Source organism: Melospiza melodia, chromosome 15, assembly GCF_035770615.1.
Source record: "Melospiza melodia melodia isolate bMelMel2 chromosome 15, bMelMel2.pri, whole genome shotgun sequence".
NCBI lineage: Eukaryota > Metazoa > Chordata > Aves > Passeriformes > Passerellidae > Melospiza > Melospiza melodia.
The window spans coordinates 7,775,292-7,802,647 of NC_086208.1; the positions used below are offsets into that span (position 1 = coordinate 7,775,292).

The following is a 27,356-nucleotide window of genomic DNA, read 5'->3' on the forward strand; positions in this document are numbered from 1 at the left end:
GTACTTTTTTCCTTACTCCCTGTGACAAACAGAACATGCTGATTTGGGAATGCAGCCAGCAAAATGTTTGTAGCTCATTGCAGTGTTAGTTTATGGATCTATAATCATCTCTGTTTCAACAGAGTGCATAATTCTTTTTTTCTGTCATGATAGTTTACAATAAACTGAAAACTCTACAGATAGCTGCAATTATTGTTTGAGACCTTGGGCTGCTTTCAGCTGTATCAACTGTAACATAAGCAAACAGGATTTAAGAAGGACATCAGCAAGTTCCTGGCTGAAATTACATACAAACTTGAATTGGAGTCATTGAAGTTAGGGCGTATTAAAATGCAAATGAGACACTCCAGCTACTCAGTGAGAGGAATGTGGTAAGAAACATAGAACTAGATTCTTTCAGGCCTGGATGATTTCTCTGGCAATCAGGGATTTTCCTAGCATAAGGGAGATGGCCTCTTTGGTAATGTCAAAGTGCAAGGGCTTTTTAAGGAAAAGGAATAACAGCATTTATTATGACCATTACTTATTTTTTCAAAAGAGTTTCTGCATTAGCCAGTTATTCTACTATTCATTGTTGCTAAGTTTGTTTTGGGGCAAATATTTAGCTTATTAATGAGAAATCTAAAGTGGCTAGCATCTGGCAAATTATAGGCTAATAAAACAATGTCTGAGGTGGGAAGTGTAATATAACTTTGGTAGTGTTGTTGAACTTGTCTGAAATAAACTGTAATACTGTTTTGTTGGAAAAGTGATTGTAGTTGGATTATTTGTGTTGTGGTCACCTTTTTTTGTTAGAGGTTGAGGCATCCAAGGTCAGTTCATGCAGACTGATTTTGGATGGGTGGGATTTATAGCCTGAGCACAGCAGGCTTTAAAACAAACCCAACCACTGAGTTCTGCTCTGGCCAGGTGCTGTGTCTGCCCTTACACCTGGCAGCAAGAGGCAAGGTCTGAGGCCTGAGTTGGTGTTGATGCTGCATTTGCATCCACAGTAGACTTAGGAATGCTTTTAAAAACTGCTGGACTGACTTTGGAGCAGGGTGAGGCCATGGAGGCTGCATCCAGGCCTGCTCTGGGCTCATGCACTAAGAAGTGGCCAGGTACCTGTAGATCCCTGATAAAGTGATTTAATTTAGGGCTGAAAAGCAGCTTCCAGGTTCAGCCTGACTTTGTGGCTCTGTGTGATCCTGAACTGGGTCAGCGAACTTCATAGGAGTGAGACCAGGATGCAGACATGCTCCAATTGTCTCCATTTTGGAGAAAAGTAGTTTATCTTATTTTTAATTCTACTTCTTCCCTCTTGCTCTGAAAAGCAAAAAGTTGATTGACTGTATGAAGTCCTTCAGCTGACTGTGTTAATAAGCCACTGCAGTAAACATCTGCTATATCTGGTTTATATGTTGTTACTTCTGGGAGCAAATTACAGATGCAGTTTTAACATTTGATAGAGTTTGACATTTCTGTGTTTTAAGCTTTATAGTCTTAAATGGAGAAGGTGAAAGTGCAGCTGGAATTGTTACTACGAGAGTGTTTTTCAAACTTTCTTTGAAGTCTTAAGATATGGCAAAAGAGCTTTCACAAACAAATGCAGGAGTTTTATGCTTTAATACTATTATGAAGATAACTGATTTGATGTCAGAAATGACTTGTTGAAATAGTACCTAATTAAATATTTGGTACTGTTTTCTAATTTTTTTGTGGTGAATATTGGCAGATTTAACACAGGAGAGCAAGTCTGGATTGGCTTTTGACTTTTCATAAAATGTAATGTATCTGTTTTTTATATGGTAGCTTGTTTGACACATGCATACATCAAACCAAAGGAACTCAAAGTTCTGATGAATAAAATCAATACATTAATAACTTTTGATATATTCTCTGTTTATGTTGTTCTGAAGTATGCTTTGGTTATATTAGACAATTTGCCTTCCTGTGAACTGTGTGGGAAAAAAAAAACTATCTTAAATTTCATTGTTAATAAACTTTTAACGACAAGGCAGCCCACATTGAGTGGACTGATATATGAATGTTGTTGTAAAAGTACTGTAAACTAAATATGAACTTTTAAGGAAGTGGTAAGATTTTGGTGCCATATAAAATGTGTAAGCTTTAAAAGAAGAAACAGATGATGCTTTTACTCTGGTCTTTAGATAAGCAGTTGTCTGAAAGTATCTTTGGAAGTGAGAGAGAGAATTAATGAAAATAACCTCAGTGTCATTTCTAAATGCTGTCTGTTAAGCAGATGGTAAAACTGCTGAAGCATGTTGTGCTGACACCTTGCTGTTGAAACAGCCAGCAGGCTGAAGGGCCTGCACAAGCACATGTTGTGTAATAACCCTTGACCTAACAGTATGTATTCTCCCTATTTTGAAAATGCTGATAGGGTCTTATATCTCTCTGTCATAGATGCCAGCTCTAAAGAAATGCCTACGTGTCACAAAAAAAAAAAAAAATCTCCTCACAATCCTCAGGTCCCCCTTAAAAATACAAGAGACTGGGACTGTAATGAATTCCATGCAACCAAGTATTTATTGCATTGCAAGATAGAGAAAACATTACTCGTGGAATCTGTGAATTTGGTACAATCTTCATGTCATAATTGAATCTTGTTTTTTTGAAACAGTAACTTTTTCATGATGAATAGCATATGCTGGCAGTATTTTATGGAAGAAAAAAATGCTCTCATTTTTTCAATTTAGAGTTTAAGAGAACCAAATAATACACTCAGTGCAGCATGAAAAGAAAAATACTTGAATTTGTTAGTGTAGCTCAGGAGAGTTTTTTTCATTCTCATCAAGCTTGTAACTAATGTTGATGTTTGGGTGTTTAAGCAAGAAGAATGTTGGTTTTATAAGGCATCTATTGAGCTCATGTTTTCTTAAGCAGCGATAGTCCAGATCACTGTTTGTTTTTTCAATTTGAATTGATACTTATGTTCCCTCCAATAAAAGCTGTATGCTTTCTTGTTTTGCCATACAGCTGTGGATTTCTGTGCAGAGACCAACCTGTGCACAACTAGCTGCCTGTTTATTCAGAAAAAGACTGGGAATATGCTTGGATTCTAATTAATGCACTAATACCTCCAGACATTTGGTACAAAAACTGGTAGAGAAAATACTTGTTATTTCAACACCCTGGTCTTATACAAGAGCTGTTTCAAAAGGCTGTGTGGTGAATCCAGTAATTAAGAAAGGCATTACATTCAGTGACCCATTTTCAAACACACTAAATTTTGGGATATGTTCTCAGTACTGCTGTTAAATGTGTGACTCAGATAAGCATGTCTGTTTAAAATCTACGTCAGTTTCTGATGGGAGTTGCAGAAAAAAAAGTCCAAAACCTAAAACTCAGTAAGCGTATATTCATAAAATAGATGAAAATCAGTTTTGAACAGAATTACTGTCTTTTGGTGCTTTTCCTTGAATGCTTTGGCATTGCACTGGAGTTCTTCAGATGAATTGTGTACAGCAGCTGTCTGTCCTCACCTGTTTTTAATAACTTTCTATAGACTAAACCAGTGAATCAGTAAAATACAAGGCCTCTCTGTTAGTGCAGTATATCATTAATTGAGGTTTATGCCAAGCAGAAAGTTTGAGTTCTCTGGCTGTTAAGAAATTAGAAGTTGACAAGAACAACTGACCCACTTGTGTGTGTTGCCTGCTCTGATGAAACAGAGATCCAAACAGTTTCAGCTCGGCTGGCATTTAGTTGTTCCTGTGTGCAGTGTCTGTTGCTGCTCTGGCACCTCTTGGCAGGCAGTTAGTCAGCTTGTCATGGGGGACACATTGCTGGAGATCATTCCTGCTATCTGATTTATGTCTTAGTTGTTTGGAGGTCAACAAAAATCTCCACTAAGGGTTGTGCTTTCTGGCTGGAGGAGAAAGTACTGTTAAAGAGTTGGTTATCGAGGCTAACTCTGCTAAAAATAGGAGAGACAGCAGAATAATAAAGTGAATAGCAGGAGCCCACACTCAAATTATGCTGGTAACAAACACAATGTTCTGAGGGTTTCTAAAATAGAGCAAACTTTTGTCCCACATTCCAATAATTTATTTGGAAGGCATGTTCCACTTGAGGATTGCCAAGAACTTTACAAATACTAAGCCTTTTAACATGTCTAAGGTATGTGCTGTGCCATTTAAAAAAGAACCTCATAGGCAAAAATGATAACTAATTTTTTCCAGAGTCCTGTGGTCTATAAAGCACAGAAAGTGTTCCTTCAGTAGTTCAGGGAAGCCTCCACAGGTATGAAACCTGTTGTAGCTTTCTGTCTCAAATAAGTTTGTGGACTAAAACAGTGGATGTTTTGTATATATTTTCATTTTTGTCCCCTTCAGATCTGAACATGGCATCCACACTGCAAACTGAATTTGAAATGACATAGCTCCAAATTTCTACATTTTATCACCTATGACAATCTAGTTGTGCTTTTTGCAGGTGAGAGAGACACTGATTCTCCAAATACATGTATAACTCAAAAGGTTAAATGGATGAGCTTAGGACAACAGAGATAAGGAAAAAAGGTACCAGAATTACTAAAGCAAAAAGAACTGCTTCAAGAAATACCTGTACTTTGATGTCAGAGGGAACAAAAAACTGATAGGATTGGGCTGGAGTTTTAAGGCTGTAAAACATTTGAATTGAAAATTAAAGTAAGTTTTCCAGAAGAAAATTGGAACACATGGTTTTGCCCTGAGGTGAAGGAAATAGATGTCAGCAAGCTGCAGAGCCTTGTGGTGAAAAGTTTTATGGACAAACATTAAAATTCTGGAGTGATTGGTTTGAATAAATGCAACAACAGATTTAGGAAAGAATGGGCACCAAATTTTTTGTTAGCTAGAAAAACCAGGAAGCCTGGAATTTCAGAGGTTGCACGAGGCACAGAGTTGAAGACTTTTACAGCTCCTTACTCAGTCTGTACAAAAAAATGTAGTCTTATTGTAGTGTAGGGCTTTTTTTTTTTTTTTTTTTAAGCCATAAGCTTATATATACCTTCAAAAAATTCCATGCTGACCTGACTTTATTCCACAGGCACTGATATGTCTTCATGTTAAATGACCCTTATATTTTTCCTGCTTTTGTGGAGGTTCACAAAGGTTTTCAAATCACGAATTAATTTGAAGCAACTTAGCACGTGCTCCAGTAATCCAGCAAGAAGTCAAGTACTGCTGGTGGTGATTATTGGTGAATACAGTGAATACTGAAATTGCCTGTGTAGATTTCTGAAATTGTAATTTCTTTGGCAAGCAAAAATCCTTGATGAAAAGTCAAGTGTGCAGTGATACTGTGTGTTGTCAGTCCCTGCCCTGGCCTGACAGCTGCTGTGTTCATAGTCTGGTCCCAGCTGGACAGTCCAGACATCCATGTCAGGTAAAATCTTGTGGATGGTCACTGTTAAAACTAAACTCTGCAAAATGTGTAGACAGAAGGCATTTTTTCATAGTTCTGACAGATTTTCATGCCAAGCTTGGGATCACTGGAATTGCTGGGACTTCCAAAGCACTTACCACAGATTGCACTTACTTTTGCTTCTTGTTAGCTTAGACAGTAGCTGTATGATTTGGAAAAGAAGAAAATGTTTATACATGCCTGTTTGAAACAGCTGCCTAGGTTTATGGAAATTGTTGGGCTCTCCTAGGAGGAGGGTCCTTTAGGACAATGTTTCTACTGGAGATACTGACAGTCTCAGTCTTGATGCTGACCAATTCTCCTGTTTTGGTAACATTAGCCTGTATAATTTATTAAACAGCCTAGATCTCCCCTTCCAGATCCCTCAAATTTTGTTTTGAGGAAGGCAGAACTGTCCAAGGCTCAGAGTGTTGGGTCAATCAGAACTTGCTTATAGTAAACAAGGTGACCCTTGAGCAGGGAATGATTGGCATCTGACTCCATTGATTCACAACCCTGAGCAATTGCTTTATTAAACTATATTATATTACATTATACTATACTACATTAAAGAGGGACTATACTACAAAGAATACTAAAGAAAAACTTGTGACTGTCTTCAGACAGCCAGGACACAGCTTTGAGAGTGGCTGAGGAAACAAAACAATCTTCAGCAGAAACTAATTGACAAATCACTTCAGGTAAACAATCCTCCTAACACATTCCACACATGCAAAAACAACAGGAGCAGCAAGTAGAGATAAGAATTGTTTTCTGTTCTTCTCTTTCTGCTTCTCCAGGAAAAAAAACTGTGAGAGAGAATTATCTCTCTGTTCAGAGAATGTGAATGCCACACTTGCTCTGTACAGAACAAGTTATTGCCTATAATTCAAAAGTGCCTTCAGGTTCTAAGAAAGCATTGGTGTGCTATCAGGGTGTGGGGGACAATGGTGTTAAAACACTTTGCAGCTTCCAACTTTCTGTGGTGTTTGTTTTTGTTTTCTGTAGACTCGAGATGATTTTCTTGGACAAGTGGATATTCCTCTTTATCAGTTACCGGTTTGTATTTTTTGTTTGTTTTTAAAACTATGAAAGGGAAAAAATATTTCTATATGCACTCTACTAGTCATCTAAGGAAGTTAACAATACTGTTAATAAAGTAAATAAATTCTCCTGCTCTGTGGGTTCCTTGTTTTATTTTGTAGATCTGTTTGGAGTTTTTCAGTGCTGATATTTATAAAACTGTGTAGGTTACTTTGTTTTTCAATACTGCAGTGCTTTTAGCTTTTCCATAGTTCTACAGTCTTAAAGATAAGAAGAGATTGTAATTATTGTCATGTCTTAAAATATTTCTTTAAAGTCTGTAAATTTATTTTTACTGTTCCTTATTCACATAAACAGATACAAAAAGGAGGGTAAGTGGGAAATAGAGCAACTGTTGCTTTGGTCAATTTTTGTCTGTTTCTTGTAATCCTTTTGCAAGGCAGATAATCAGTTTTTAAGAAATATCACTAAGAACATTGAAATAAATAAGCTTGTCCATTTTCTTCTGAAGTTTCAAAACATAAGCAGATACTAACAGATTTATCAGAAACTGTCTTAAAAACAGGGTAGCAACCATGGCAAACCCTTTCCAAGAGCAGGTGTTTCCTTCTGTAATGTGCATAGACACTGAAAGGTAATTGTTGTTTTCTTGAACCAGTCTTACTGCTAAGATTAAAGCTGTTATTGCTGTTACTGTACCTGAACCTGTAATTTAAGTTTTAAGATGTTGTAAGGCCTTTAAAGAAATCAACTGGAAATTTCTGATAGTTTGATTTCAACTGCTTGATAAAGATTTTTCTTGAAAAAAAACTCTTATTCCAGACAGAAAATCCAAGTATGGAGAGACCATATACATTTAAGGATTTTGTTCTTCATCCAAGAAGGTCAGTAAATACAACATGGAAATTCTAATTTTTATATCTAAACAATGCTCTTAGGTAATTAGTTGTAACTACATATGCATTTTCTAAGTTTTTCTGTTTCCATCAAAGAAATTTGAGTAGCCATTTCTAAGATATTGATGTTCTACTAAAAAGTCAGCATTACTTTATACTTACTCTATTCAGAAGTCTGAAGCCTTAATGCTATTATAGAACTTTATGAATGTAAATTATAGAAAGTCAAGTTTGTGTTGGAGCACTTAAGAATAATCCTCTTGCTGTGCTTTTTCAGCTATTTTGTTCTACAAGTGCACAATAAGATCATTATGTTTTCTCTTCTGCAGTCATAAATCAAGAGTCAAAGGCCACCTTAGATTAAAAATGACTTACTTACCTAAAAACAATGGGTCTGAAGAAGAAACCACAGAACAAGCTGAAGAATTAGAGGTGGGAAAAAATGTGTTTATTGCTGAAAAACGCATGTTAGGAATCACTAAGCTATAAATAGTGTTTTAGAAACAAACAGTTAAAAGTGATTGCTTGTATTGTGCATATAATTGAAGGTGTTGAAGTTTCTGTTGTAGGTACTGTTGAATTTTTTTTGACTCCAGGCAGACACTAACTTCTCTCTGGTTTTAGAATTTCAACTCTCTCCAATCCAGAGGGACATTTTGATCTTACCCACCATGTATATATGATCTTTTTAAGCACATCCACTGTAGATTAATGGATTTCCTTTCCAGAGTTAACTCTATTTAGCATTGCCGGCTTTGCTGTAATTGCACTTTGTTCCAGAAGAATGTGTTCACCTGCCTCATACATTTGCAGCATGTTATGAAATGACAACATTTAAGCTTTTAATGTATTCTGTGACTGCTGTTTATTTTCCTGGAATTAACAACCTCTGGTACTAATGTATTTAAAGATCTTGAGTTAAAAATAAGATTTCTGCATGCGTAATATGCCCTGTCATTTTTTAGAAATAAATACACTAAGACCAGAGTCAAATTTACTGGCTTAAGATGAACTACACCTTAAAAGGGGGAGTGGCTTGAAAAATTAAGATATGTTTTTTCAACAGTTCTATTATATCTTTCAGCCTGGGTGGATTATATTGGACCAACCAGAGGCTGCTAGCCAGCCACAGCAGCAGCAGCAAGAATCTCCTCCACTGCCTTCAGGCTGGGAAGAGAGACAAGACATCCTTGGCAGGACCTACTATGTCAATCATGAATTCAGAAGAACACAGTGGAAAAGACCAACTGCACAGTAAGTCTTTTAGCCTGCTAATTCAAGTCTTTTATTAGCTAGTGTAATACACCCTAGTTACATTGAAAGCAAGGAGAAATAAAATGTGAACAGATTGAAAATTAAGTAGAGAGCTTTCTCTCACTTCACTTGGAAGCCCTCATGCAGTGGTCACTGGCTAGTGATCACTGTGACTGTACTGTGCTCTGGAAGTATGTGTTCAAATAGGAACTGGTTGTAGCTGGAGAGATAACAACTATAGGAATGGAAGCTAAATAATTTTTCAGTTTTCAGCCTGTTTTCTTCCTTCCATCAGGGCTTTTTAAAATTGTTTGCCTTTTTTTTTTTTTTTTTTGTTCCCCCCCCACCCCAGAATGCTACCTGTTTCTTCAGCTTACACTTCACATTGACATAAATGCTTATTCATCTTAAACAGTTTACATTAATTTATATCGTCCAGACTGTTTCTTTTTCTTCTGCCAGAATGACTGTGATGTATGCTTTTGCTGTTAGCCTGGCTTACTGTTGAAAGACAGACTCAGGCTGCTGTGAGCTGACTTGTCCCACGCTGCCCTGCAGGGACAGCGTGGCTGTTGCAGACCTTGGCAGCGTGCAGCTGGAGGCGCAGCACGTGTTCACTCACCGGCGACAGATATCCGAGGATACCGAGAGCACCGACAACAGGGATTCCCCTGAGGTACAGCAGTACAGCTCAGCTGATGTGCTTCTGAAATGCAGCTGCTGCTTTCATCTAGCCTACTCAGAAAGCTTGTCTTAAATAATTGTAACTTGCAACTACTTGTTAAAAATGTTTTCCCTTTGTTTTCCTTTTAAAGAGCTGGGAAATTATAACTGAAGATGAGGCAACAATGTACAGCAATCAGAATGTTCCAATACCTCTCTCACAGAGTAGCTGTGATATACAGAGTCATCTTGCAGAAGAATTGAGTAACAGACTTACTACCTCTGGAAGTCCAGCTACTGGCCAGTCAACAGCCTACACTGTAAATTATTTTTCTACTTGTTCTGATAGAATTAGATCCATAAATACTTTATTTAGGAATTATATTTTTAATTTCATCTCAAATGCACACACTTTAAGAATAGTCTCTTTGCTGTAGAATCCCGTCTAAGCAAGCATTTTCTTCGTCTCTGCTTTGCTTATATGGAATTCTGTCTGAGGTTAAAACAGATGTGTGTGAACTATTTTTCAGTCTGTAAATCTACCTCTTGGTCTAGTGTTGTAGAGTGCTGAAAACTACGAATGAAAAATCTGTTTCTTGAAAGCTTATTTCTAAGGGAGTTGTACTATGTGAGTTACTTTTCCAATTAGAAAAAGTTCAAAGATTGACCATTTTTCATTCTGAATATTGGGATAAGGTTTTATGATTGGGTTGTGTAAATCTGCTGCTTCCTTAGCAGCAAAACAGGGAGCTTGCTCATACAGTTCCACAGCCCTTGTGCCAGCTGTGGAACTTGCCAGACCTCTGCATGAGACTGTTCAGCTTGCTAACCCAGCAGGAAACTGCTCTCTTTTCCCCAGCGCTGCTTTTTTGCAGTTTGAACAAGTGAAACAGCATGCTAGATTGTCTGACAAATGCTACAGTAGCAGAGGGAAAACAGCAGGAGCATGTAGCCAGGGTGAAAACTCGACTTTTTGGTGGTGTGGTAGCAAGCAATTAAATAAGCTCAGCTGTCCTGTGAAACCCGAGCTCCACAAACAGCCTTGTAACCTGATATGTGACGTGAGAAATCCACTGTCCATTGAGGAAAGCCTTTAGAGGTGACCCAGGCCATCTAGTCTGTTAGATTTTGGTATTGAAATAATCATTAGCTTGTGTGATGTTAAGAATGCCCTTCCAGGTGTAAATTTGGAATTGACAATGTTTATCTGAGTTTGTACAAATGTATCACTAGTGTTGCTGGAAACAGTCAAGTGAAAGTAACAACACTTTACTTCACCTCTGCTGTTCAGCATTCAATGGGTAGCAAAGAAACTGTTATTTCAGCTTGCTTGGGTGGCCTGAGCAAAGAAAGAAGCAGATGTTCAAATTATTTGCAAGAGTCAGCTAGAATGGTAGTGTTGCCTTTTTTCACCTGCATTACACCACTCCACCACCAAAAACCCTTTAAAAGTTAATAATGTTTTTTCTTTGAAGTACTTCAGTAGTATGTGGATAGGGAGAAATCCTTCAAGTAGCTGTGGAAATTCTGGAGCAAAATGAAATACAGGTGTCTAATGAAGTAGCAAATGAGATCTAAATTCAGCTGTGGGCAGGAAGATGGGCACTTAGGCAAAGTCTAGGGATTTAATTGCTCTTGTCAAACTGATTATCTCAGACTCTCATGCTTTTTCATTATTGACTTAATTTACTCTCTGGAAAGTTGTGTTAGCTCTCTGGAAAGTTGTGGTAGCTCTGCTCTATGATAGACTTTACTGACTACACAAAAAGTTCTATACTGTAAATTCAATTGTTCTGTAACTATTTGTAATTAATGTTTTACATGCCAAAACATCTATTGCAAGAGTAGTCTGAACTTTCACAAGCCTCTGTCATTCTAAGATTATAATAGACTCTGTGAACTTGATGTTTCTAGCTGTTAAAACAAGAGGTTGAAAAATACGATATTAAATAGTGTTTTGAAATAAATACAACACTTTGCTCAGGATGGAAGCTGTACTAGCTTCAAGTGTGATAACCATTGCTGGCTGTTTGCTGCCATCCTTAAAACTGCAGTAATAGCTAATGTGTCATTCCTCTCCACTCCTTCAAGAACCATTCCAGCAGAAGAGGTAGTCTGCAGACATACAGACTTGAAGAGCAGCCTGCACATCCAGTGGTAAGTCATTTTTCAAAAAACACGGGCTTTTAGCTGTGTTAGCTGCTGACATCTCAAATGAGGTTTGGCCTTCCTTGCCCAGCAGCTGTCCTGACAAAATGGCCATTATGGGTCTGGTTCAGCTGTAAAGCTTCCACGCTTCAGCTTTGTTTAGCATTATCTTGATGCATAGCCTGCAGAAGGAAGTAGCCTTGCCCTGATGATATGAGTTTCATTTTTCAAATGGCTTGCCTTCTAATTGTTTACTTCTAATTAAAAGCTATACCACATTCCATTTTGCTTTTATGGTGACACTGCAAACTGATCTCATAGCCAGAAGTACCAGGCTGGATCAGCCTAAACCAGGTATATAAATGAATCCTTTAACATGAGGAGTTTGAATTTTGTATAAACAAAAAAATAAAAATCTGTTACTTCATACTATTTAGAAAGGACTTAAATACTTCTTATCTATTTTATCCAGCTCATAAAAGTCATGAACCTTCTGAAATATAGTTTTGTTGTTTTAAATTAACAGAGGAAAACCTTTTCACAGTAAGGTTCATAGTTTGCTTAATTGTTTTTTGTCTTGTTATCACTAATATTTAGTTACTGCCTACTTCATCTGGATTACCCCCAGGCTGGGAAGAACGACAAGATGAAAAAGGAAGGTCATATTATATAGATCACAATTCTAGAACCACTACCTGGATAAAACCAGTTGTACAGGTACTGCCTGTCTTCAATTTGCTGATGTTTTTATTCATTGAGCCTTTTAAACATCTTGTGTAATAGAAGTGGGGATGGCTTTGAAATAGAACGTGCAAAAGGCATAGACTGTAAAGTACCACATAAAATAGCTGAGAGACTGCGCAGAGTTAGCAACAGTAATGTTCATGGCAGTCATTCTCCCTTCTGGAGAGAGGTAGCTGACTGAGGAGGCTGGAAAGCTTCTGTAAACCTTCACCACAATCAGTGATTGTTAGTCAGTGTGGTTGATATCATGGAATCTCTCAGGGACTTGCTTTATGAACCTGCTTTCATCAGTCAAAATACAGGCTAATGGAAAAAAGATATTGCTTTACAGGGCTTTGATTTGATAGGATGCTTTTGATCATTTACCTTAGATCGCTGCGGAAACAAGTCAGGCATCAGCTGCACAAAGTATTTCTGTAGCAAGACAGCCACAAGCAACAGCAAGTGATTCATCACAACAGTCTTCTCAGCAGCAGCCTGAAATGGAGCAAGGATTTCTCCCTAAAGGCTGGGAAGTTCGACATGCACCCAATGGGAGACCATTCTTTATTGACCACAATACCAAAACTACAACATGGGTAATGCAAAACTATTCTCATGAACTGGAATTCTAGTTCCTCTTGAAGCAAACTTGGCTGCTTTCAGCAAGCTTCCACATGTTTCTTTAGTGCCAAGATAGCTGTGTCTGTCTGTTCAGGAGCATGGTCAGATCATGGTGCTAATAAACAGTCCCTGTACAGGCCATGGAGATGGACTCCATGTTCCTTGAGGGTCCCTTCCAACCCAAAATATTCTGTGTGAGTCTGAGTGATCTATAATAAAAATGCCAAGTTATAATACTTGTCATGGATAGAAGATTATCAATTTTACTAATTGTATTGGTACTTGAAAGTTTAGCTTGGAAGGAGGAAAACAGGAATCTGCTTTGCAGATCTAAGCCCCTCCTAAATGTCATTGCAGAACTATGGTAGCTTATAGGTGGTCACAGAAATGAGTTCAGTAAATATACCTTCAACAGGAAATCCATTACCTTGAATTTATCACAGGGCACAACAGAAATTTCTGTGAATGCTTAAGAGAGCAGAGCAGGTGCAAGTGCCATATGGATGAGGCAGCTGTACAGCTGCACTTCCACAGAGGGGCACTGCACACCACTGGCAGTGCTGCTACATGGGCTTAAGCATCTCCAGAATCAGTCAGTGTTACTGGCAGGGGAAAGGGAAAGAGAAATGCATGAAATTGATTCAAAATGGGTATTCTTTTCTCCAGGCAGACAAAAAGAACTCATATAACACAACCACCTTCACCCTGGCTCCCACAAAAAACCCCAACCTATCAACCAAACAACAAAAAACCTCACCAAACCCAAAAAGTGTAAGGTGTGTCAGAAATGGTGTGGAAAGAGTAATTCAACTCAATTACACAAAAATTGAGTTGAATGAAGGATTTATATGTATGTAAATAAAATAAAGTGAGAGGTTACTAGAAGATGATTGTAAATTACTGGAGGATTGAGAATCCACAAGGATTCCTCTGGCTGCAAAATAGATAACCATTACCTAATTAGTACTAGACATATTCTTGACAAAATTATTAATAAAAACAAAACAAAAATTAAAAGCAAAACAAAACAGCAAAAAGATTTTAACATGCTGCTTGTTTTCTTTTCAAAGGAAGATCCAAGACTGAAAATTTCTGCTCATCCAAGGAGAAAGACTTCCCTAGATCCAGTTGACCTGGGCCCATTACCAGTAAGTAAACCATTTTGTACTTGTTTTGCAGATGAAACAGTTTAACTATTAAAGTTAGCATTATTGAAATTTGCACATGAGAAAATGCAGCCTGCTTTTTTCCTACAAAAGATACTGTTTTGAATTTCAGTGCTGACAGTAGATGGGAGAGGAATACCCTCAACTGCTCATCATGTTTAGTTCTATGCAAACTATATGACCAGAAATTTATAATAAAAATGTAATAAAAAAGCGTAACAAAAATGTTGTCTTTTTACAGCCAGGGTGGGAAGAGAGAACTCACACAGATGGAAGAATATTCTTCATAAACCACAGTATGTACAATGTAGTGTTCTTCCCTACTTATTTTATTTGTGACCATTATTTGAATTAATGGAACTAATTAAAACATCTCTTGCAGATACAAAGAGAACCCAGTGGGAGGATCCTCGACTGCAGAATGTGGCAATAACTGGACCAGTAAGATTTCCTAATGCACATTTTCATATTTTGCAGAAATAATGTTAATAGAATCCAAATAAACTCTTGTCATTTATCAGTTAGTCTAGAAAGTGAAACTTTCAGGGTGTCTGAACAAAGCATTTTTATTTTATTTCTTTTTAAAAACTGTTTAGAGAGCTTTCTAGGGAAATGGTCTTTAAATGCCAGAAAGAAAAAGCAGTTCCCATGGTAGTAAGAAAGTTTCCTTATAGACTGGGGGGAGGGCTTTGAAGTCTGTAAGGAAGTCTTATTTATTTCTTGTCCACACTAGCTCAATTCATGATGTAAATTTGAGAAAGAAGAAAAAGGGAAAAAAAAAGGGCTTCAAAAGGAATTAAATTGATTTTCAACTGGAAAATAATTATCCAGCCTCAATACTTAATCTGTAGTGTGAAATTACCAGAACTAATTGCAAAGATGGTTTACATTTTAATTATAGATGGGTTTTAGTGTTCAGCTGATATCTGTGTTTATTAATAGCCTGCATTTGTAAACAACCTTCCCTGTCCATGGAAAATAGAGGTGTTTGTAGCCAGGTCTCTCATGATCCAGCAGGGAAATGGACGTCACCAAAGGCATTTTGGTCACTTTGATCTGGGCCACTCAGGGATCTCAGTGGTTCCATCAGCTAATGGGGAAGTACAGCAGGAATTCTGTGGATCTGATCTGAACAGAGAGGTGCTTTTCATTCCTGGTGTTTATAAACTGGAAGTTTCCCCTGGCACTCAGTAAAACATGTATTCCTGTTATCTCAGAGTTTAAACGGCTTGTCTGTGTTTCACAAGACACACAAGACTTTTTTTCTTTTTCCCCCCCCCAAAGGCTGTGCCTTACTCCAGGGACTATAAGCGGAAGTATGAATTCTTCAGAAAGAAATTGAAGAAACAGGTCAGTAATCAGTAGGAATCCAGCAGAAGGTTATGAAACTTAGGCCCCTAAACAAATTTACAGGGAAGATAAATTTACTGTCTGATCACAAATACATTTGTGAAGCACCAACTTCATAACAATTAGCATTTGCTCTAGCAGCAGGGTTTGTGATTTTATGCACTGATGAAGACTGTAAGCAATCTAATTTAAAAAGCAGAAATTCTCAAAGATTAAAATGTCATGACCCTAAAAGTAAGACTGCCAACAGAAAAGTTTGGAAATCACTAATCATGCATGGAATAGTTTTTGAAAGTCAGAATATGGAAAGTTCTCAGAATAGATTTTAGTCTGTCTATGTAGAAATCTCTACTGTCATCATGATCATTCTGGATGACTGCAATAAATTGTTACAGCCTTAAAATCTGAAGTTTATGGGTCTTGTTTCCAAACTCTAGTTTGAAGTGGCAGTGCCAGGTATATTTATAACATGTAGCATAAAAGACTGTAAATAGCATCTGGACAGCCAGTTAACAATGAGTCTGCACAAGTTCAATCAAATTTACATCCTTGGGAGGTATTTTACATATATAATAACCTTTGGGTTTAGATCCATGCTTTGCTTTCTACCTGCCAAGTCTGCCTGTGCACTTTGAGCTGCATGTAAGTTGCACACAATTATACATGCACCTCGATTTTTGTGTTCCTAGTAAAACAAGATTGACATTCATTCAAATGTCAGTATCTTAATCTGAGATAGAGAGCTCAGCCACACAAAACAATTGTGGTAGTGTAAGAATTAAATACAACTGTAGATTTTGTCTCAAGTGAGAGAACAGGATACCTAGGCTCATAGGATATAGAACTACAAGGTGAAATAAGTCAGGTAAAATGGTTCCAGATAATTTTATGTGTCAACTGTGAGCTGTTTTTAATCAAGTGTGTAATATGATAAATGTCCAGTGTCAGAAGAGACTCCATGCCTCGCTGCATGCAGAGCAACTGCCCATATGCTGTTACTAGTGAGAATTTTAACTGTATTTTCTTAGCATGAAATAGAAGTTAGCATCTAAAACTCTTTGCTAGTTGAATTGTAGATAAATGGAGCCTGTTTTCTATCATACTCTGTTTTGTTTCCAAGTGAAGTAAGGAAACAATTTCTGTGCTCTCTTGGTCTATTTTCAGAATTTGCATGTACTGCAAAACTCTTAAGATGCTGGGGTTTGTTTCATTATTCTTTGTTTTCATATTTCTCTTTTTTAGAGTGATATTCCAAATAGGTTTGAAATGAAAATTCATCGCACAACAATCCTTGAAGATTCTTACAGAAGAATCATAGCTGTAAAGAGAGCAGACTTCCTTAAAGCAAGACTTTGGATTGAATTTGATGGTGAAAAAGGTTTAGACTATGGAGGAGTTGCCAGGGAATGGTTCTTCCTTCTCTCTAAAGAAATGTTTAATCCTTATTATGGATTGTTTGAATATTCAGCTACGTAAGTAATACTGCTCTGGATGATGTGAAAACTTATGAGAAGAAATTGTATTTCTTGTACCTTCTTTAAAAATGGGGTTCCTGCTGTCCTTGCAAATGTACCAGAGGGTTTAGTTGATAATAACTGCAATAATCTGCACCCAGTTGCTTGCCAGAAGAGTAATGTGGAGACAATATTGTGGGGTTTTTGTACAGCAATCCGAACATAAGCCATGGCATTTTTGCATGGACAAGCATGTGCTTGCAACCATCTCCTGCATGCAGAAGAGACACTATATAACTATAATGCAGAGAATGTTACTCTGCTTTAAAATGAATGGGAGTTAATCCCTTCTCTTTGGTTTATCTCCAGTTTACTGAGGTAGTTCCTGGTGGTTGTTTCTGACACACTAATAGTCTTCTATTGTGTATTGTTTAATATTAGATATCATGATGAAAAGCAATAACTGATTTCATAAGTGATGTCTTTCAGATCTTCAAATGTGAGATTGATCCAATAGTACATTTTTGTTTTTCTTTCTCTTCCCTGTTCCCTCCTTCAACTCTTCAGAGATAACTATACTCTGCAGATCAATCCGAACTCTGGCCTTTGCAATGAAGATCATCTCTCTTATTTCAAGTTTATAGGTCGTGTGGCTGGAATGGCTGTTTACCATGGCAAACTTTTGGATGGTTAGTATTTATCTTATGTAATGGGATATTCAGATTAATTTTGCATGTGTTTTGAGTCCTAAGTTATATCTGTTAAATTTATTTCTTCTTCTTTAAAGCCTTTTTTATTCGCCCTTTTTACAAGATGATGCTCCAAAAACCAATAACACTACATGATATGGAGTCTGTGGTATGTAATTTGCTTTATCATGTTGACAAATCTAATGTTAATTTATAATTTTTATGGATATATCTGTTTATAATATCTACATATCTATAATCTACATTTTGAAGGTTGAAAATGCACAATTCAAAGATGTTTTAGGCTACATCTTTTATAAGTCTGTAAGTTGTGTAAGAATTAAAACTTCTAATGAAAATCCAAGACCTAGACTCAGGTTCAAGTCAGTTAAGCTGTATTGGAAACTGGAACCTAAACTTTCTGTGATGTTTCCTTAAAGTGTTTTAGACAGTGAGATTGTTAAAATGGAATATAAATACTTTCAGGATTCCTATCTTAAGCTGTTTTTTATTTTTTTTCTTTGATTATAAAAATTAATAATTTTCAGGGACTGAAAATTGAGTGATACAATGTAACATTTTTAGAGGAAAAACACGTCCATTTTCTTGTTTGGTTGGTTCCCTGATAATGGCTCTTATCTAGAATGCTCATGGGCAAAGTGATTTTTATTTTGTCTTTTTAATCTGTTACTGGTTTTGCTGCCCTTTAAGATTACTGCGTGTAATTGCTGTCTGAGTAATAGATTTATAGATGTGTCCAGATTTTTTTTGTTTTGATTTGGTTTTGTTTGGTGCTCTAGAATGATTGGAATGGTTTGGGTTCAAGGCAGGGACACCTTCCACTAGAAGGGTGTAGCACCAAGCCCTGTCCAACCTGTCCTTGGACGCTTCCAGGGATGGGGCAGCCCCAGCTTCTCTGGGCACCCTGTGCCAGTGGCTCACCATACTCACAGGGAAGAATTTCTTAATATCTAAGCTAGATCTGCCCTCCTCATCCTTCACTTCACTCCCTGATAGAAGGACATTTACATAGATTGCTGAGCAATCAGGTTTTAAAGGTCTTCAGAGCTTTGTACCACTGCAGTGTCTCTGTGTCCAGTATAGGATTACCCTAGGCAGAAGGGTTCACTGGGCTGTCATGGAACCTCTTGCAGTTTATAGGGTGGCTACTTTATTTAGCACTTACTCTTTTGTAATTTTCTCTCAGGATAGTGAATATTACAATTCTCTGAGATGGATTCTTGAAAATGATCCAACAGAACTGGACCTCAGATTCATAGTTGATGAAGAACTTTTTGGTCAGGTTAGTATGTTTATGTAATGTGGAATAGAAAAAACATGGAAGAAAATACTTGTCCTGTGGATTTAGGGGATTTTATGTGTATGGTGTTAAGAAAACTCCTTCACTCACTCAGCTCTTTCCACTCATGTGGTGAGTGCATTTCAGCCTGCTGTGATAAAGGACTTGGAAATAAGCAGAGCTTTAAAAAATTGCTTTTGCTTTTTTGCTGAATACTACTTGCATTGAAATGTAGCTGTTGCTGTGAAGGCAACCAAAACTAAGATATCCATAGTCCATGATTTGATCTGCAGTAGAGGTTGGGTTTATGTGATTGGCTGGAAAGGATGAGTTTCTCTGGAAAATGCAGGAATTGCTGAGATGTAACATGTTTCCTTTCTCTTAAGATGTACTAGAAACCTATAGAATAAACAAGTTTGTTAGTGCATACAAAGCTGTTTAAGATAAGTCATATAGAAATACTACAGATCTTGAATAAAATTTCCAAACTGCAGTTGCCAGCTAGATCTAAGGATAATAACCTTTATGGTCTTGTGCAACAGCAGTGAGCCTGAGAAGAAGCAATGAGAATGTACATCAGTGATAACTGAAAGTGAGATATTTGTGTTCTGAGGTTCTAGCAGTATAAGTCACTTTGTAACAGAGATGTGTATTGATTCACTTACTGGGATGATTGCTGAAGTGGTTTCTGTAATTCTTTTTCCTTGAGCTTTGGAGTGAGGGCTGGGTCATGGAATATGCATTTAGAGAAGTGTGCCTTACTGTGAACCTGTGTGCAGTCTTGGGTGGTGTGCTGTAGCAGATCAGACAAAATGGAGGTTTCCCATTGCACCCCTCAATAATACATCTTTTTTTTTTTTTTAATGTACCACATTCTATTTATTAGGTGACCTGTATGGCTGGATCTGTTTCTCATAGTTCTCAAATTCTGCAGTCTTCAAGAGTTGTATGAATTATCTAATATTAACATAGGAATTCTGTTATATATTCACCTTGTTTAAGACCTGTTCTGTGCATTGCATTTAGACCCATCAACATGAACTGAAAAGTGGTGGATCAGAAATAGTTGTCACCAACAAGAACAAGAGAGACTACATTCAGTGAGTAGTGGCTGCTGTGTGCAATGTACCTCACTGGATTGCCCTCTAGCACAGGGGCTCTGTGTTAGCTTTATTTACAAAAGGAAGTTGTTGCTTTGTATGTAAATCACTTTTATTTTAAATGTCATTTTGTTTGGGTTTTTATTTTTTTGCAGTCTTGTAATTCAGTGGAGATTTGTGAGCCGAGTACAGAAACAAATGACAGCCTTTAAAGAGGTACAGTTCTAATTACAAAATGCATTCTTCTAAGGGTTTGTTGCGTCTGATATTTTTTGGACACCCTGAAGACTCACTAATCATTTTGTTTAAAGTATTAGAAAAGACAGTGATACTGTTTGTAGTGTCAGCTTTGAATTATTTCAGAGTTAAAAATATTTTGGTATGTTCTTACTGAAGTCTTTAATTCATCTTGAAAAATTGCTTATTTCTCAATCCTGACTGACAGCTTTAGCTGCAGAGCAAACCATTTAATGACCTCTGCAGAAATTAAACTTAATTTAATTATATTAGTTTGATTTTAAACTAGGCAATTTACCCTTTTCTGTACCAATTGTATTACATAGATGATATTCAGACTTCATACTCATCACTCAGTGTTGCACAATAAAGATGTGAGAAATCAATTAAAAGTACTGTAATGAAACTGAGGACTACTGGTGTCCAAACATCTGTCTTTGATATATTGCTTTGGCTGTGTTTACCAAAGCCTCTCAATATCCTTCTTCTTAACTAAAAACTATAATAATGTTGCCTTGATTTTTACAAACTTCCCTCATCTTTTTTAGGGCTTTTTTGAACTAATACCACAGGATCTGATTAAAATTTTTGATGAAAATGAGCTAGAGGTAGGTGTATCATGGAAAAGAGAACAAATTATGTTGAAACTTTAGTTTACTGACTTAAACTTTGGTGTTGTTTGTTTGGTTTTTTATCTGTGTAGTTATTAATGTGTGGATTGGGAGATGTGGACGTGGCTGATTGGAAACTACACACAAAATACAAAAATGGCTACAACATAAACCATCAAGTAATACAGTGGTTCTGGAAGGTACGTGAAGTTCTAATATTTTCTTCTCGAAAATGTGTTCAAAAGCTGCTGCTTTTCTGCTAGTTTATAGTTTGATTCATTAAAAGGTTAGGTAAATATTATCTGACCATTAAAATTCCTGAGAAAGTAAGAAAACTAAAGGTGAGATGCATGGTAAGAATGTAAATGCAATACTGATGATTGCTTTTTCAAAAATATCCCTGTCTGGCTGGGGTTAAAAATATATTTGTGTAGGTTTTCCTGGCATGGTTACACTAAAGAGGTGTTAAACTGTTCTGTTTAATAAATTACAGGAATTTGGCTTCTAGTTCATAACATAAGAAACTTCAAAGAAAGTAGGGGGCCAAATCTTCAAGGGAAGCATTTTAACAGCCTGCTAAGCCAGTAACCATACTCTTGTTACAGTGCCATTAAAAAATTGTTGACTTCATAGCTTTAAGCAATAGGCAATGAATTAGACTGTGTGTGTCTCTAAGAAAAATGCATATGTGTTTCATAGATAATGATTTAGAGGTAGATACTATTTTGCATAAATCTATTAGCTTAAAGCCTTAATTTAAAAAGAAATATTTAATTGTATTCATTGTCATACATAGGCAGTCTTAATGATGGACTCTGAAAAGAGAATAAGATTACTTCAGTTTGTTACTGGCACATCACGTGTTCCCATGAATGGGTTTGCTGAGCTCTATGGTGAGTACTTAAGATTATCTTCACAATTAAGTAACAAAGAACCCGGTTCCAACATTGTCCTGATGCTTGACTTCAGACATTGTCAATTTTTTTTCAAATTTTGCTTTAAAATTTAGTATGTACTGGCAGTTATAAGAAACAAAGTTAGAGAAGAGTCACTTACATCACGTTTCCCATGTACTATATGGGAGCATATTGGTCTAATTCTGGTTTTGAAGTTTTTAAATGTATAGGAGTTCTCAAATGAATGTGGATTTTTAAAGTTCTCAAGAGCTGCAAAAATCCCTGTTTAACACATGATTGAGCTTGAAGAAAATTCTCAGTTATCCAAGATCTGATTACAAAGACATGCTGGCATCAGCAGTTAACTTCAGTTCCACAACTGCTTTTATCTGCTCACAAGCCATGGTTGTACAGATGCAGTTGTTTGTAAGGATATACTCCAAAAGGGACCACTGAAATGTCACGAGTTAAGCATAAAGTCAGAAGAAAAGTACTGAACCTACAATGCTGAGACTGAGACAAGCAGAGGACAGCAGGGAGCAAATTTCAATAGCAAAGCCAGAAAAGCCACTGTGGGCAGGCAGATAGAGCAGCCCACAAAGGGTGGGGATGCTTGGCTTAGGGGAGGTCTGTTCTCAGCTGCCATCAGCTATTATGTTTTCTGCTAGACTACTTTATTAAGGCCAAAAGTGCTTGAGATGCTGTGCAAATGACTGAATAGTCTAACTTGCCTCTTTGATTAAACATTTCCTTTTTATAAACAGGACATTAATTTGTTTATAAAACAAAAGGATTGTGAACAAAACCACCCGTCTTGTGTTACCATTTCTCCATGTCTTCATTTTCATTATAAATCACAGAATCACAGAATAATGAGGTTGGAAGAGATCTCTAAGATCATTGATCCAGCCTATGCCCTAACACCTCAACTAGACTATAGCACCAAGTGCCATGTCCAGTCTTTTTTTAAACACATCCAGAGATGGTGATTCTCCCACCTCCCTAGGAAGAGCATTCCTGTACTTTATTATTCTTTCAATGATTTTTTTTTCCTAATATCCAACCTATACCTTCCCTGATGTAGCTTGAGATACTTGGTTTATTTTTTCTGTTCCATCAGTAAATGAGTTGTGAGTTGCAGTGGGAAGAGCAGTGTGCTCAGCAGGCTCAGCCATGTGTCTGCTGCTGCACCTGAGCCTTGGCATTGCTGGGGTTACAGCACCTGCTCATCACAGGGGAACCCAGTCAGAATTGTGCTGCCCCAGGAGCTCTGCTTATTTGTGTATGAACACTACTAGAGATAGAACTAAGAATTGATACAGGGGAAGAAACTGCTGAAGTTCTTGGCTTCCTTCTGCCCAGGGATTAGAATATACTCGAGCAGTTTTCTGTAGTTGTAATCACTCACTCAGTAATGAAAAATTCAGCACTGTATTGCACAGTGCTTTGTTTGTTTCTCCTACAGTTATTTCTGCTTTGCTGTGGCCAGCATGCCGTCCTTACCAAACCGCAGTAACAATGACATTTCCTGTACCTTGTGTCGCAAGAGCTGTACGTGGTTTCTCAGTGTTGTGCCGCTGCCGGGCCGTTCCCTTCCCCGCCCGCCGGCAGCGCTGGAGCCGCTCCCTGGCCGAGATCTCCCTCTCGTGGCTCCTCTCCTCGAGGGCTCCCAGCTCGGGAGCGAACCCAAACGTGCTGGAGCTCCGGCACCCTGAACAGACGTGCTCTGACATAGTGCAGCTTTTGTCTTCCTCGTTTTTTAACTGCAGACTTCTCCCAGCTTAAGGAAATGGTTATAAAATACTCCTTGCATCTGCTTGGTGAGAATTGAGGATGCTGTAAGACAGTTCTTGAAGGATACAGGGAGCTGCAGCCTTTTTTGCTAGCCAGAAAATGTTCTCTCATGTGCATAAAAACATCCTGGGAGTACACATATGATTGCCATATCAAAAGTTCTCAGTTACTCTATGTTTGTTGCTGTATAGGTGCATTGACTACTTCCTAACAGCTTATAAAACTTGGCACATGGTGATAAACATGTCTAAGTTTTTACATGGACAATTTATAAAAGTATAAAAAAGTATAAAAACTTATAATAATAAAAACTTATAATACTTATAAAAGTATAAAAACTTCAATACCAGCTACTATGCATATACCTTTAGGTCTTAGGTTTCTGAGCTGAAGATATAAAACTCTCTTGAAACTGAGGTATAGCAAGAGATAATTAAAATACAAGGGAATTGGGATTATTGACTATTACTTTCTATAGTCTGTATTTTATTCATATAGATAGCTCCTTCAGATGTCAGCCCTGGATTCCAAAACCCCCAAATAGGTCATCATTTGTATCTCTGATTATAAAAGGATTTCATAATAGGGTGAAAATTCATGTGTTCTTTTCTTCAGGTTCAAATGGACCACAGTTGTTCACAGTTGAACAGTGGGGTACCCCTGAAAAACTGCCAAGAGCTCATACCTGGTGAGTATTTAATTCAGATAAATTATGACCTCTAGTATAAGTGATAAAATACTTAAGAGTTTTCATCTGTTTTTCAGCTTTAATCGCTTGGATTTGCCTCCGTATGACTCGTTTGAAGATTTATGGGATAAACTTCTTCTAGCCATTGAAAACACTCAGGGTTTTGATGGGGTTGATTAAGATACAGACATAAATTATGTTGGTCCAGTGCTGCAATTTCATTTTAAGGGTTTACAAACAAATCTGAATTTTCCAGGGACTACCATTGTATTTAGTCACATGGCTATTGACTCTTCATAGGGTGTAAAATAACTAAGTATTAAAAATCACTAACTTTTGAAAATGTATTTTGTCATTTCCATAGTTTTGTGTATTTGCTATACATGCAATATACACATTGGATAAGCCAGTGCCAAGTAAGTAAAAAACTAAAGTGTTTTTAGCAGTTGCCTCTTGTACAGTATTTGAGACTGTCCTGCAGTAAACTACTGAAGTAAAGCTGTGAAGAAATCTTTGCAGATGATTTAAATTTGATTTGCTGATTTAAGAGAAGCAAATGAAATTGTTAAACTGTTTAAAAAAAACCCCACCCAAACAAAAAAACCCCAACAAACGTCATGTATTACAATATCATAATTTGTGCTGCTTCAGGCTTTTTGCAACGGATCTGCCCAAAGCACCTTATAATTCAGCAAATTAGATACCACATTGGAAAACATTTGTTTGCAGAACACTGACTTGATACCGTTGTTAGACTTCTGTTTCTAACTTGCTTTTGCTAAAACAGTGTAACAAACCCAAGATTTTTATACAAAACAGATAAGCAGCATAATTCTGACTTTTAATGAGAAATTATATCCATTTTTTGTTTATATACTGATGTTGGTTTATTGAGTGTTCATCACTATTTTGGATAAATTTGTAGTTGAACGATAATATTTTCAATTCAGCCTTTTGCAACAAATCAATCTTAAAATGAAATTTGTATGGATATCACTCAGTATTTAGTTACTGATAGTTAGAGGCCTTTATTATCCAGTCTTGCAGTATTGCACTACATAACAATAAAGAACATGTTTACAGGGTTTTCTGGGCCAAATTCAGCAGTCTGTTATGTGCAAACTCCTAAACTGCATGGAGGTTATGCACATTGATCAGGTGCAGAATTTGGTTCTGAGATATGTTTACAGGTTGCTAGTTTCTACAGCTGCATTTTTATATTTTTTTCTCCAGTGTTAGTCTAGAAACCAAATTTGTTAATACAGTATAACCAAAGTCATAACCAACAATGTGCAATTTATTGTAGATCAACTTGTCATATATAAATATTAGTTTGATTTCTTTTGTAAATGTGGGTCTTTTTTGTATTAATATTAACTTTTTTTGAGCAAGTGCTGGTTAAAATTATTAGCAAAGTTGGTTCTGAAAGAAAACAAATTGGTTTGTATACCTGACTTGCTCAAATTTTATCATTTTATTACCAATATGATCTGAGGAAATGACAGTACCTAGCTTTGACCACCAAATTTCTGTTTAGTCACAGTCTTTATAAATATGCAAGAAGGAAGTGTAGCGCATCTCTCTCTGAAGATATGTAAATTATGTAACAAATGTTAATGGGTCTTAAGGGATATTTAAAATCCCACTTTGTTTTATCCTTTGACTAGGTCATTAGAACTGAGAGTATTACATGTAAATAAAGGTAACTTATACAAATTTCCCAAATCTATATGCAGTTTTGTAAAACGTGAATGATATATCAGTAAATCTGTATAGATTTGAATGTAGCAGGTTTTGTTGCATACTTTAAAGTATAAAATAAGGATCCTGAAAGCAGTAAATAAAAGTTTATTCTAATAAGTTGTGATTGAGTTCTTTGAAGTGCAAATCAGTAATCTTGAAATAGCAAGAATTGAGTCATTTTTGTACTCCTAGGTAGGCCACGGCAGTAGTTCCACCACAACATGCTGCTGCTTTTGCAGAGCAGTGAAGATGCAGCAGTGCTGTTTCCTGGTGTTCTGCTCCTGAGATGTGCAGCCCTGCAAAAACACACATTGTGTTTTTCTAGAAGCTCTGGGTCACTGTCAGCCTTCAGTGCATGGCCAGCCTAGAGATGCTGAGGCCAGTGAGCAGGTGAGGCAGGGCCAGGCTCCTCCCTGCTCTGGTGCACAGCTGGGTGGGGAGTGGGAGAGGGGCCCTGAAACCCTGCCCCAGCAGCAGGGAGTGCCCAGCAGCTGCTCCTTTCTCTGGGCTTTAAACTAACTTTGTGGGGGAGTGGTGATGGCAGCTTGTGCTGAAGTAAAGGAGGGCTTGGTGGTGCTGAGTATCATAGAATGGCCTAGGTGGGGAGGGGATCTTGAGGATCATCCAGTTCCAATCCCCTGCCATTGGCAGGGACACCTCCCACCAGGCCAGGCTGCTCAGAGCTCCATCCAACCTGGCCCTGAGCACTTCCAGGGATGGGGCAACCACAGCTTCACTGGCAACCTCTGCCAGTGACTCACCCTCCTCACAGTAAAGAAGTTTGTCCTAATATCTAATCAAAACCTACTTTCTTTCAATTTGAACTCTGTCACTACATGTGCTGCCCCATCTATCCTGTAAGTTCCCTTTTGGTATTGGAAGGCCACAGTTAGGTCACCTTGAAGCCTGCTCTTTTCCAGAACAATCTCAATTCTCTCTACCTTTCCTTAGAGAGGTGCTCCAACCCTCTGGTCAGATGGGACAGGGTGATGGGAGTGGGACAGCCTTTGTGGAGGATGGCACAGACTGGAGGGGACCTGCCTTGTGTGCCTGCACACAGAGGCAGCCAGGGAAAAGCCAGGGAGGAGTAAAAGACATGGCTTGAATTGCTGGATGGAGTGGGGGCTGCAGAAGGGCCAACAGGCTGGTGGGAATATCCTGGTCAGGCCTTGACCTAGGCTGCTGTTTGTCGTGAGGAAGGAGCAGGGTGGGTTTTGTAGCTTGTCAAGGAATTCTGGAATTGTAAACCCTGGCTCTTAGGGGAGACTAAATTCCCTCAGGTCTGTGGGCAGGGCAGTGCAAGGGGGAGCAACCTGGGAGGCTTCTGTAGGGGGTCATGGGCAGCCAAACAAGGGTTAAGTCTTGGGCAATCAGGGAGATGCTCTTGGGATCTGCTACATGTCCCTTTGCACTTGTATTTTCTGCACATAAACCTCTGTATTCCCTGAAGCTCATATACAGAGAGAGGGTAGAACTCCAGAGATGCTCCTATGAACACCCATTTTTTTCACCAGAAACACAGTTCTGCATGCCAGCTGCAGATTTCTTATGTGCCATTGCAGAGGAGAGGTTAACAGCTGCCAGCAAC

At 37.7% G+C, this 27,356-nt stretch overlaps 1 protein-coding gene across 6 annotated transcripts in view; it reads left to right on the plus strand.

Moving 5' to 3' along the window:
• Positions 1-25,885, plus strand: part of NEDD4 (NEDD4 E3 ubiquitin protein ligase) — a 51,460-nt gene extending 25,575 nt beyond the window's left edge. For all 6 annotated transcript variants that reach the window (XM_063169636.1, XM_063169640.1, XM_063169638.1 and 3 more), the window contains 24 exons: positions 6,397-6,447; positions 7,255-7,316; positions 7,658-7,760; positions 8,413-8,582; positions 9,141-9,258; positions 9,398-9,565; positions 11,337-11,402; positions 11,991-12,110; positions 12,509-12,715; positions 13,811-13,888; positions 14,148-14,202; positions 14,289-14,347; positions 15,191-15,256; positions 16,499-16,728; positions 17,278-17,399; positions 17,498-17,568; positions 18,607-18,702; positions 19,726-19,799; positions 19,955-20,015; positions 20,585-20,644; positions 20,740-20,847; positions 21,444-21,540; positions 23,953-24,025; positions 24,103-25,885. In XM_063169636.1, the coding sequence (XP_063025706.1) occupies positions 6,397-6,447; positions 7,255-7,316; positions 7,658-7,760; positions 8,413-8,582; positions 9,141-9,258; positions 9,398-9,565; positions 11,337-11,402; positions 11,991-12,110; positions 12,509-12,715; positions 13,811-13,888; positions 14,148-14,202; positions 14,289-14,347; positions 15,191-15,256; positions 16,499-16,728; positions 17,278-17,399; positions 17,498-17,568; positions 18,607-18,702; positions 19,726-19,799; positions 19,955-20,015; positions 20,585-20,644; positions 20,740-20,847; positions 21,444-21,540; positions 23,953-24,025; positions 24,103-24,205 (2,418 nt within the window). In that variant the 3' untranslated portion in view covers positions 24,206-25,885. The remainder of the gene's footprint in view (positions 1-6,396; positions 6,448-7,254; positions 7,317-7,657; positions 7,761-8,412; positions 8,583-9,140; positions 9,259-9,397; positions 9,566-11,336; positions 11,403-11,990; positions 12,111-12,508; positions 12,716-13,810; positions 13,889-14,147; positions 14,203-14,288; positions 14,348-15,190; positions 15,257-16,498; positions 16,729-17,277; positions 17,400-17,497; positions 17,569-18,606; positions 18,703-19,725; positions 19,800-19,954; positions 20,016-20,584; positions 20,645-20,739; positions 20,848-21,443; positions 21,541-23,952; positions 24,026-24,102) is intronic.
• Positions 25,886-27,356: the final 1,471 nt, after the last annotated feature.